Source organism: Schistocerca gregaria, chromosome 6 (assembly GCF_023897955.1).
Source record: "Schistocerca gregaria isolate iqSchGreg1 chromosome 6, iqSchGreg1.2, whole genome shotgun sequence".
Taxonomy (NCBI): Eukaryota; Metazoa; Arthropoda; class Insecta; order Orthoptera; family Acrididae; genus Schistocerca; species Schistocerca gregaria.
This window is the reverse complement of record NC_064925.1, coordinates 233,545,022-233,557,928: the sequence shown is the minus strand read 5'-3', so window position 1 is coordinate 233,557,928 and position 12,907 is coordinate 233,545,022. Positions and strand designations below refer to the sequence as shown.

The following is a 12,907-nucleotide window of genomic DNA, read 5'->3' as shown; positions in this document are numbered from 1 at the left end:
TGACAGAAGACTTAAACCCTTTCTTCTGGCAGCTCCTGTGCTACAGAATCACTAGGGGTGTCTATCACGGGCCATGAAGTGATGTCTTCCTTAAGCCAAGCTGGTCCTTCCCACCACAGGCTGTTTTCTTGCAGGTCTGCAGGAGACACTGCTCGCGAAGTCAAATCTGCTGGGTTTTCCATTGTAGATACATGGTTCCACATCGCAGCTGTTGTATTCCCTGTATCTCAGCGACATGGTTCCCCACAAATGTCTTCCACCGCTTGGGAGGAGAAGCGAGCCATGCCAGTGCAATGGATGAGTCAGTCCACAAGGAAGTTTGTTCAATGTCTATACCCAGCAAGCGAACAGCATGCTGTAGTAGTCACGACAGCAGTAAAGCACCAGGCGAGGTAAGGACAACTTTTTCAGTGGAGATACTCGTGTTTTGGAGCTAAATAATTTGATACATGTGATTCCATGATGATTAGTTGATCATACATATAAACAGCCATAGGCCTTCTCTGAAGCATCAGAGAATTCGTGCAGTTGAATGCTGACAAGTTTCCCTTCTGTAATGACTCTCTGATCAACACGAATATTATCTGTCATATGAACCCCTCTGTATAGTGTCTGCCACATGCAATTCAACTCTTGTGGCAAGGGCTTGTCCCATGTTAACTAAAGCTGCCACAGACGCTACAAAAATATTTTGAATGTGTTGTGGTTGGCAGGAGAGCCAACACTGTTACTACAGGAGGCCGAAATGCACGCAGATTAGCTCACGCAGGCTGGCGTGAGGTCTGGAATATGAAAAGGGAATTAGAATTGAGAAAAACGGACGTAGCTGGTGGAATACTTAACTATAATCCATTAATGAAGAAAGTCGCTCTTTATGGTACATGATTCACAATATCAATAGTACGGATACTGGCGCCTTGCTAGGTCGTAGCAAATAACGTAGCTGAAGGCTATGCTAACTATCGTCTTGGCAATTGAGAGCGTAGAAGGCAGTGAACCACCGCTAGCAAAGTCGGCTGTACAACTGGAGCGAGTGCTAGGAAGTGTGTCTAGACCTGCCGTGTGGCGGCGCTTGGTGTGCAATCACTGATAGTGGCGACACGCGGGTCCGACGTATACTAATGGACTGCGGCTGATTTAAAGTCTACCACCTAGTAAGTGTGGTGTCTGGCGGTGACACCACAGAATGTGATAACAATGGGACTGATTAATCCCAGAGGATCAAAAATGGATGACGTGACAGCCAGTACAATGCGTTTTGTGGAGCTGTAGACCTTACTTGCTGGCTTGACATTATTCACAATTTGGAACTGATCAGCAGCTGGGTGCCAGAGTAAACCTAAAGTATTAATATCCTCGTTGTTATCAAGCTGTAAGGGTACTTGTGTCTCTCTTAACTCTGAGGGGATATTTTCAAGGAATTCCACACTTTTACTGGAACACTTCCGTTATTGAGAAATGACCTTTCTTCAAAAGCCTCATGAGACCTTGCTGGACTTTGATTGCAGCCTCTACTTTTTTGATTGCAGCCTCTACTGTATCACAACCTGAGATAAAATTGTCCACATAGGAGTTATTAGCAAGAATGTTTGCTGCCTTGATACATCTGCCCTCTTCATTTGCTAATTTTATCAGACATTTTACCGCAAGAAAATGTGCACAGGTCATTCTGTATGTGACTGTCTTTAACTGACATTCCTGCAGTGGTGCAGATCTGTGACTCCTCCACAGTATTCGTTGGTAGTTGTGATCTTCATCCTCTACCACAACTTGTTGATACAACTTCTCTCTGTCAGCTATGAAGGCAATGCGATGCATGTGGAAGTATAATGTTGTTGTTGTTGTGGTCTTCAGTCCTGAGACTGGTTTGATGCAGCTCTCCATGCTACTCTATCTTGTGCAAGCTGCTTCATCTCCCAGTATGTACTGCACCCTACATCTTTCTGATTCTGCTTAGTGTATTCATCTCATGGTCTCTCTCTAAGATTTTTACCCTCCACGTTGCCCTTCAATACTAAATTGGTGATCGCTTGATGCCTCAGAACATGTCCTACCAACTGATCCCTTCTTCTAGTCAAATTGTGCCACAAGCTCCTCTTCTCCCCAATTCTATTTAATACCTCCTCATTAGTTATGTGATCTACCCATAATTATCTTCAGCATTCTTCTGTAGCACCACATTTCAAAAGCTTCTATACTCTTCTTGTCCAAACTATTTATCATCCATGTTTCACTGCCATACATGGCTAAACTCCATACAAATACTCTAACACGACTTCCTGACACTTAAATCTATACTCGATGTTAACAAATTTCTCTTCTTCAGAAACGCTTTCCCTCCCATTGCCAGTCTACATTTTATATCTTCTCATCAGTTATTTTGCTCCCCAAATAGCAAAACTCCTTTACTGCTTTAGGTGTCTCATTTCCTAATCTAATTCCCTCAGCATCACCCGACTTAATTCGACTACATTCCATTATCCTCATTTTGCTTTTGTTGATGTTCATCTTATATCCTCCTTTCAAGACACTGTCCATTGTGTTCAACTGCTCTTCCAATTCTTTTGCTGTCTCTGACAGAGTTACAATGTCATCAGCAAACCTCAACGTTTTTATTTCTTCTCCATGGATTTTAATACCTACTCCGAACTTTTCTTTTGTTTCCTTTATTGCTTGCTCAATATACAGATTGAATAACATCGGGGAGAGACTACAGCCCTGTCTCACTCCCTTCCCAATCACTGCTTCCCTTTCATGTCCCTCGACTCTTATAACTGCCATCTGCTTTCTGTACAAATTGTAAATAGCCTTTTGCTCCCTGTATTTTACCCCTGCCACATTCAGAATTTGAAAGAGAGTATTCCAGTCAACATTGTCAAAAGCTTTCTCTAAGTCTACAAATGCTAGAAACGTATGTTTGCCTTTCCTTAATCTATTTTCTAAGATAAGTCTTAGGGTCAGTATTGCCTCAAATGTTCCAAATTTCTACAGAATCCAAACTGATCTTCCCCGAGGTCAGCTTCTACCAGTTTTCGCATTCATCTGTAAAGAATTCATGTTAGTATTTTGCAACTGTGACTTATTAAACTGATAGTTCGGTAATTTTCACATCTGTCAACACCTGTTTTCTTTGAGATTGGAATTATTATATTCTTCTTGAAGTCTGAGGGTATGTTGCCTGTCTCATACATCTTGCTCACCAGATGGTAGAGTTTTGTCAGGACTGGCTCCCCCGAGGCTGTCAGTAGTTGTAATGGAATTTTGTCTACACCCGGGGCCTTGTTTCGACTTAGGTCTTTCAGCGCTCTGTCAAACGCCTCGCGCAGTATCATATCTCCCATTTCATCTTCATCTACATCCTCTTGCATAATATTATGGAGCACAAATCTTGTTGAATTGTTAGTCTGACCATCAAAAAACTGTTTAGCAACAAATTAAAGCTTGTTTTGGTTGAACAGTCAAAAACTACTAGTTCCTGGCTTCCTTAAGAACAGCATGGTGTGGCATGTAGTATGAAATGGCAGCAGGTGTAGCTACTGGGTCCATATGTCCTAAGTCTTCATATTCCCTCATAAACTGTGTGTAGCTTTCTTTAAGCTTCGGGTGTCTCACCAGTTTCTGTTCAATCTGAGAGACGCTTTTGCTGTAGTGTTGAAAGATTCACCTAGTTTAATTGGCCCTCCGCAAAATGGAAGTTGAACCATGCATCTTCCTGTGGAATCTTACGTTGCACAAAGTGTGCTTCACATTGTTCCTCTTCTTTTGTCGTTATATCATGATTTAATTCTTCTATCTCCCAGAATTTCTTCAAGAATGTTTGAACATCAGTGCTAATTTTTACAAAGCACTACATGACTGGCCACTGTGATGCAATGTTGTGATCTACCTTTTGATACTGACCAGAAATGATCTAACTTAGTTCTGTCTCTTGAAGCACAGGATGGTCAGTTTCTATGGAGATAGTCCTTGATTTGTGAATTTATGGGCAAAATTCTGCTCCTAGCAACACATCGATCTTTCCAGGCGACCAAAACTCTGGACCCACAAGTTGTACATTTGGCAAGTGCCATGTACTGGGATCAATTTTATGTTCAGGCAAGGTGTCAGTTATCTTTGGCAAAACGAGCCATTCAACACATGACATTAAGTTGCTTACACAGAAGCCCACTAGTATAGAGACACCGTGTTTTGTTTCTGAGTGGGTTGCACCTATTCCTTGAATCGGTACTCTGCTGTGCCACCTTTGAAGTCTGAGGCATTGTGCATGTTTCTGATATGAAGCATGACTGAAACCCAGAATCTAATAGAGCACGACAAGTCTGCCATTTTCCATTGATATCTTGCAACCTTATTCTTACTGTCGCAAAGAGTACTTGTTTGCCTGGATTGATCTTCAGTTAACAATAGCTTACTGTAGTTGATTGCTGTTTTCCATTGTATTCGTGTTGCAAGTCACCTACATACTCTTTCCTTGGTGCATCTTGTGTCCGTTGTGATACTGCATGTAATAACGTGGGGTGTCATTTACTACAGGTTTGAGAGGTAATGGAGTTGCATTGAGAAGCCGTGTGGCCCTTCTTCGGACAGTTGTAGCCCAAGTTGTTGCGCATCACAACAGCCTTGTATTCATTACACGTGGCTTGTTCAAATTTGCTGCACTTGTGCAGCACGTGAGGCTGGTAGCACGACACATGCAGTACCTGTAGCAATGTATGTCTGTTTCGAATGCCCAAACTGCTCAGTGTTGGGCGCATTCTGATGTTTATTAATAGTTGTGCCGTGACATTTTGGTGCTATAGTCTTGGCTATTTATAAAGATTTATATTTCTTCTCAAGGAAGGCACAAGTTTCTTTAAATGTTGGAAAGCTGCTCGAACTCAGACTGGCTTCAAACTCGGTTCTTATAGAATGTTCAACCCTTTCTATAAGGAGCTGTGATGTAATTATGTCTTGGAAAGAGACTTCTTGCTGTAATGCCTTCAGCGCATGCACATTGCTTAAAGCTTCATTTAGTAGTGCACGAAGTTCAATTGAACGTAGCTTTGTCATTGCCAGTAGCATTAACAGTTTCTTTAAGTGTGCTGATGCAATCAGTCGAGGGTTATTGTATCTATTACAGACCAAATCAAAGGCTACCTTAAAGTTAGTATTAGTCACAGGGGGATGGGCAATTACATTGTGTGCTTCAGCTGTTAGTGAACTCAGCAAATGATGGTACTTAGCAATGTCCTCTAGTTCCTCACTGTTTGTGACAGCACTCACAAATATGTCGTGAAAATGCCGGAATTGTGTTACATCACCATTAAATGATGGCAGTTTTATGGTGGGCAGCTTGATGTTACGTTTTGATACACTCAAGGCAGACCCAGTATCTGACAAAACCTTGTCAACTGTGTTTTTGTGATTCATCTGAATCGCTCTCATTTTTTTTCGAAACCTAGATGACCATATTTTCAAAAGTGTGTCTGTCCTCAGCATGACTCCCTACATCTTCAAACAATTTGAGCTGTGACTTTTTGTCTTCATACTTCCCCACAATCTTTGGCAACTGTTCTAGCCAGACAGTAATGTCCAAAGTGTCCAATTTGCCTGTTACATCAAATTCGTTTGCAAAGTTTAAGAACTATGTGGGCTTGCTTTCGCCACCGTGCATGTGGAAAGCTATCAGTGGCAGGCAACAGCAGAAGTAGCATATACAATGAGTGGGGAATACAGGAAGCAGGATAGCCAGACCAGACTTTCAGATGTGTCGTCTCAACTCTGCAAGCTGCGTCTCCATGTTGCTCTCTCGACACTTGTCGCTGCCATTCTGGCGATGGATGGCTGTTGCTGCATGTTACTTTGTCCATCACAATCCTGCCCGGATGGACCAAAGTGTCAGCGCCCATAGGCGGAAATTTGAATCGTCAATTTTACCAGAGGACCAGGAATTTAATGGACTATATAATGGTTCGAATCCATTTGGACTGCAATGAATGACAACATATGTAGAAAAGCACTTATTATTGACAACAATCATACAAAAAGGAAATATACATATTCGCCTTTTAGCATACAAGATGCGCAGGCCTCAACATGTGACAGCCACTCCACCGAGTGTCCATTCACAACTGCCAGTCTCTCCTGTGCTGTGGCGAGTGTACCGTTAGGTGCCCTTGGAGGGCACTGTCTTTCATGTACAAATACCTCCAGAGAGGGCAGCACTGTCCAGAGACTCAGTCACGTGTAACGACCGAACATCTGCAATTGGGCTGGTAGGTACCAGATTATTTGTATCTGTCCCGTTTTGGTTTTGGATTTAGCTTTGGTGTGTGTGTGTGTGTGTGGTTTTTTTTTCTTTTTTTTTTTTTTTCTTCTACTTACCATCATATAGTGGAATGGTGACTCGCAGATAGGCACAACAAAAAGACTGTTGGAAAGTGAGCTTTCGGCCAACAAGAAGACCTTCTTCGAAATCACACACACACACACACACACACACACACACACACACACACACACGAAAACACAACTTGTGCACACATGGTCGTAGTCTCTGGCAGCTGAAGCCAGGCAGCTGCACATGATGGGAGAGGCAACTGGGTGTGGAAGCAAGGAGGAGGCTGGGTCGGGGAGAGAGAGAGAGAGAGAGAGAGAGAGAGAGAGAGAGAGAGAGAGAGAGAGAGAGAGAGAGTGTGTGTGTGTCAAATAACGCCAATTTCATTGTTACTGGGGTTGTGTACTTTTACGGTGTTAAGTTTAAAATGTTTAAAACAATTGATTAATGTGCTGACTGGGAAACATAGTCAGTGATTCAGTTTTTGACAGCAAGGAACGTTGCAGTAGTGGACATCCCTCGGCAGTTAAGTTAGATGTATGACCCCAGTGTGAAGAGTGGTAGCAAAGTACGTAAGTAGGTGAGGGTTTTCAAGGACTGATGGGCAAATGCCATGATGAACCGTGATAATGCTGACCATCAGTGATATCTCAGAATATTGATCAATGCCATGGGAAAACGTTTCACAAAGACGGGAAATTTACAATTTCAACTTGAGCGCTGCAATTTCTGAATGTGGGTAGAACAACTTTGCAAAAAAATAGTCTTTGAAAAGTTGTGATTTTGTAAATTGTGCACGTATTGGGCTTCCAGGCTGCTTAACTGAGGAACATAAAATGGGAAGAATGCCCTGTACTCGTAATTTTTTAGACCATGCTTTTAATTTTTTGGATGGAAATTATAAGAAAGGTGATCCATTTTTTGAGACCATAGTCACAAGGAATGCCATGTAGATTTCTCACTTAATCCCATAGTCTAAACATCATCAGTGGTATGTCGTCAGACAAACACACCAGTCAGAATCAAGGCCAAGCAGACACTGTCAGCATGCAAGATTATGATGACCGTGTTTTGGAATAAACATGGAGTCTTGGAAGAAAACTATATGCAGGAAGGGACAACAATAAATGCAGTCTCGTACTTCTCTGTCTTGAATAATCTTCAATTTGCAACATAGAATAAGCGACGTGGCCTTCTGATTGGAGATGATGAAGTGAAAGAAGCAGTTAAGGTCTGGTTATCATCACAGGTGACAGGTGTCTGTGACTTTGGGATACAGAAGGTCATAGAATGTTATGACAAAACTATAAACAAATGTGGAAACAATGTAGAAAAACAGTTTTTTGAAAATAATGTATATTTTGTAAGAAATTGGACCTTACTTTCTGAATAACCCTTGTATTACCTTTTTTTTAGTATGCAAGTGTATTGTGGTAGGTCATTGTATGTCATTTTTTTGTGATTGTGCCACTTGCGTGTATTGATATTATATTTTTCTGTTAAGTTTCTTTGTACTCATTTTCATTTTAATGCTGTTGTTTTATAGTTGCTCACTCTGTTTCCTAATCATAAGTGTTAAGTGGAATCTTATGGAGTTTTTTTTTAGTATGTATCTGATTGTAGCTTGTTTGTGATTCTGTGGATGGTTTAAGGCTGCATTTATCATTGGGTCAGTTGTTATGGGTAAAAGGCGTGGTTGTGATTGTCTTTTATTGTGGTTACATCTAGAAAGGTTGGATGCATGTCTTCATTTTTCACCGATTGTTAACTTTGCTCTCGTGTATAGCATGTATGTTTTAGTGTAATTACTGTATTTTTTCTGAGATTCATGAACCATTCTCATTATGGCATCCATTTATGTGCATCATTAGATGATGACATAGCTGTTCTTTGTTGTTACATCTCCTAATAGTAGTTCCTCTGTATGATTCATGAGGATGTTGGCTAGTGTTCCCAAAAGCTACATCGATAACTACTGGTGCAGGTACATGGATATCATAATATGCATGGTAGATGAACTTCTGAACAAAATATTGTTTACAATAGAACAACAAGAAAACGAACTTCTGAACAAAATATTGTTTACAATAGAACAACAAGAAAACACACTCAGCTTTCTAGACATAATCTTAACAAATGTTTATCACAACCATACTTTTGACACACAAATATAAACCCACACCAACAGACACGATAATAAATGCAACCTAAATCCACAGAATCACAAAACAAGTTAGTCAGATACATGCTGAACAGACTCAATAAGATTTCCCTTAATACCTCTGATTACCGAACAGAGTGAGCCACTATATAAGAATTGTATTAAAGAATGGGTACAAAGAAACATTGGTAGATAAAATTAATACAAAAGTAAAGACACAAACAAACCAAATCACTCTCTGATACAAGCAGCTCAGTCACAAAAAAAAAGGCATAAAATGTCTTACCTTTTTTAATGTGACATTATGGGGTGTAATATATTAAAAAACAGGGCATAAACATTGCCTACAAAATCAATAACTCAATACAGAAACACATACAAAAACTAAAACAAAAAACCAGAAAGGTACCAACAATCTGATATCTACCAGCTCAGTTACAGAGCCAATGAAAAAATCTACGTTGGGATGACTGGTGGCAGGATGTTTGAAACAAGATATAAGAAGCACATAAGGGCATTGAAATAAAGAGAAAATTACTCAACATTTACAGACCATCTAAAACAAGAATTCTGTAGGCCAAGCACAATAGAAAATTTATTCTTAACTGAAACTTCCGCTACATTTTATCACTGAAGTCTTACACAAAGTATTTGTATGGAATGTAGCCATGCATGGAAGTGAAACATGGACAGTAAATAGTTTAGACAAGAAGAGAATAGAAACTTTCAAAATGTGGTGCTACAGAAGAATGCTAAAGATTAGAGTAATGAGGAGGTACTGAATAGAATTGGGGATAAGAGGAATTTGTGACACAACTTGACTATAAGAAGGGATTGGTTGGTAGGCAATGTTCCGAGGCATCAAGGGAGGGCAGTGTGGAGGGTAAAAATAATAGAGGGAGACCAAGAGATTAATACACTAAGTAGATTCAGGAGTATGTAGGTTACAGTAGTTACTTGGAGTTGAAGAACCCTGCACAGGATAGAGTAGCATGGAGAGCTGCAACAAACCAGTCTCTGGACTGAAGACCACAAGAACATCACATAGCAGCTTTATAATGCAGTAGAAATAGTATACCAAAATGGTTTGCATCAGTTATGTAAAGGCATCTAAGCTGGCAGAACAGCTGAAAATGAATAAGTCGTTTAATGACAGAAAAAGATGTGAAACTCGTAGATAAAATTCTATTACCGAGAGGCTGCTAATGAACAGGTTCATTGAATGTGAAATAATAGCACCTGGTATTGGTCATTTGACTTTCCAAATGTGTGATGCTAATGTTGTCATATGTATTGTTCTCAACTTTCATAGAAGACAAACTGAACAACAGATGGAGTACTAAACTAATTTGTCTCTTCTTGGCCAAACATACTTCATTACCAACATCCATACAATTTTTCTACATTTTTTAGCACTCTGTTGCCTGACTATAATGTAGAAGAACAGAGAATGATGTAATCAAAGCCTTGTGTTGATACCTGAGTGAAATTTTCAGTTTAGTATCACTCTGTGTGTGTGTGTGTGTGTGTGTGTGTGTGTGTGTGTGTGTGTGTGTGTGTGTAAGTTGTCTGCAGTTTTTTTTAAGTACAATAAAAATAAATGGTAGTGTGTGAACTATGTGTATAAAAAGTCCCCTTTATAGTCTTCAGAATGAGAATGAGACACAGTTTCTTTTTGTTACAGGTTCAGAGTCTGAGAGAGGTTGGCCACAGGAAGAGGAAGATGATTCTGATGACTCACCATATCTTTCTGATACATCAGAAGAGTCTGTTACATTTCCAGATATTTTCCCAGACGTCAAGACTCTGCAAAATGTTTCATCAGAGAATACAAATGATAAAGGAGTCTTGGAAGTTGATGCATTTGATATAAGCAATATTGATTTTGAAACTGACGACAGTATGGATATATTCAAACTACGAAATGAGATAACTTCCCTAGAAAAGGAAATTACAAAGTGTGTAGAAAACATGAAAGCTGTGCCACCCCATGTTAACTATAAAGGTTCTCCAGTGCTTAATAACTACAGCGAAAAGTGTGAAAATTCGGGCACAGTGGCAGCCAAAGCTTTTACAAGTTTGGATGATAACATTTGTACTGATACACACAGAGAATCAGGTACAAATTGCATTAGCTGTGTGAAAATGAATGAAAATGTGATTGAGGAGAGTAACTATAGAAACTCTGGTAATATAATATTGCGTGAACATGATTCACCCACTAGCATACCTAGAAGTCTTGAACTTACTCAAGTGAGTGAAGAATTAGCCAGCTGTATGCAGCATTCAGAAGTCAACACCCCGATTTCTAATATGTGTATTTCGAACCACAAACATGCAGATGTTCAGAGTAAGAGCAAGAGAAATTGTAGAGGTGCAGGCCACAATGATGATAGTGATCATGGTGATGGTTTTAAAGAAGTGAAAAGCACCAGTAACAGTAACAATGTGAAAAATCCAGAGCAGGAACAAACAACACTATTAATTCCTCAAGATACAAAAAATACCATGGGAAATGATTTATCTAGGGTGTGTGAATTACATGCAGAATTAGTCATTAGTGAATCAGTAAGCACTAAAAAAAATGTTGATTGTGACAAGGAGATGTGTAATGATAAAGAAGTGGTCATTATATTTGATGATGATAAGAGTAGTGAGTGTAATGACAATAATGCAGGAAAGCAGCTTGATGCTGTATCTATGACAGATACCACAAATCCAGAACCTGAACCCCTGGCGGTGTTAAATCATCAGAGTACGACAAATACTGTAGGAAATCATTCACCAGAAATGCTTGAATTATTTTCAGAATTAATCCCTGGTGAATCAACATTCAATAAAAAAGAGGATAAAGATGTGGTCATTATATTGGATGATGATAAGAATAGTGTTAGTACAAAAAATACAGTAGTAAATGATTTACCAAGAAAGTGTGCATTACCGGCAGAATTATTAAGTGCTGAATTAGTACCCATTCAGAAAGATGATGATGGTCATGAAGTGTATAAAATTGTGACAATTGATAGTGATACATCATCTGCAGGCTTCCTTGGGGATTCAAGAAACTATGAAGTTATAGATGTACAATTAAGTTCCTGTGAAAACCTGGAATCAACTCAAAACACTGACGGGAGGAAAACTACAAATCTGCATCACAGTGCTGAAAATACTATTGTGCAACTTGATAAGAGAAGCAGTATAACTTGCTCAAATTCAGGGAGTGTAACACCATCTGTAAAAATAAAAATTGTAGAAGAAGATGGACTATTTGTGTGCAAAACAACTGATGCACACACTAGTGTTTCAGAAGTAGAGGAAACAAAGCAGGTTCAAAATACGTCTGCAAGAAACAATGCTCATTCTAAAAACTGTGTTTGTTTTTTATGTAAAGAATCTGATCAGAAGGGCATCACATCACATCTTGACAGGGCACTGGCAGATATTTTCCCAGAGGAATGTCCTACTGATAAACACTTGAAAGAGAGAGAACTTCGAACAGAAAGAGAAGTCATGAAAGACTTTCTTCGTTACATGACTGGAAATAGTAGCATGAAGGATACCAAAAAGAATCTCAAAAAGAGAAAACGTATCTTTCATCTATAATTCCCAACACTGTGTGTACGAAGACTTCTGTATAATTTCAGTATGTTACTCCATTCTAAAGACAAGTACAAAATATGCGAGTGAAATGTGAATAACTTATCTTTGTGCCACATTGCTAAATGCCTTAAAGTGCAAGAGAAAAGGGAATGATGGCAAAAACCTGGAAGAGAAGAGAATGTGATACACAGAGTTATGTGAGAGATATGTTAGGGGCAAGTGTGTGGTCCATACTGACAGAAATGTGGTGTTTATAAGATTTACTGTATACCAAACGACTGCCTCTGCCAGCAATATTTTTGTATTTCTTGCTTTTTCTCTCTTTTCATTGCAATGAAGGCTCCATTTTTTGAATTCTAGTCCTAGTGCAAAGTTGCTTTTATATTCACTTGTTATTTATTTTTATTGTACTCAGAAGTGTTATTCCTATCAGCGTTTTGTTGTCTGATAACTAGTTATCTTCATTTGTTTCATTCTTTCCAAAATTCAATCCTTGCTTATACTTTGAATCTCCTTATTATTTAGACTGAATTTGGTGGTACCTTTGTCACAGAAATAAACTAGTATTAGACACGTTTTTATGTATTTCAAGAAGATGATGGGGAAATGGGGCTCAAGTGGAGTCTAGAGAGCGAAGTTGACAGTATCAAATTTTATGGAGCTATGCCTTACTTTAATTACCTGAAAACATAACTCTAAACGATAACTTCTCTTCAGCACCCACAGTCATCACTAACAAAGTCAGATTTGCCATGACAAATGGTGTATTTATTTATGTAATAAAATTATAGACTTCTCACAAGTCACATATAATTTTTTCTTTATTTTCA

At 39.2% G+C, this 12,907-nt stretch overlaps 1 protein-coding gene across 1 annotated transcript in view; it reads left to right on the top strand.

Annotated features, from left to right (window-relative positions):
* Positions 1 to 12,650, top strand: part of LOC126278138 (uncharacterized) — a 36,018-nt gene extending 23,368 nt beyond the window's left edge. The window contains exon 4 of the mRNA XM_049978030.1: positions 10,162 to 12,650. Coding sequence (XP_049833987.1) covers positions 10,162 to 12,080 — 1,919 coding nt within the window. The 3' untranslated portion in view covers positions 12,081 to 12,650. The remainder of the gene's footprint in view (positions 1 to 10,161) is intronic.
* Positions 12,651 to 12,907: the final 257 nt, after the last annotated feature.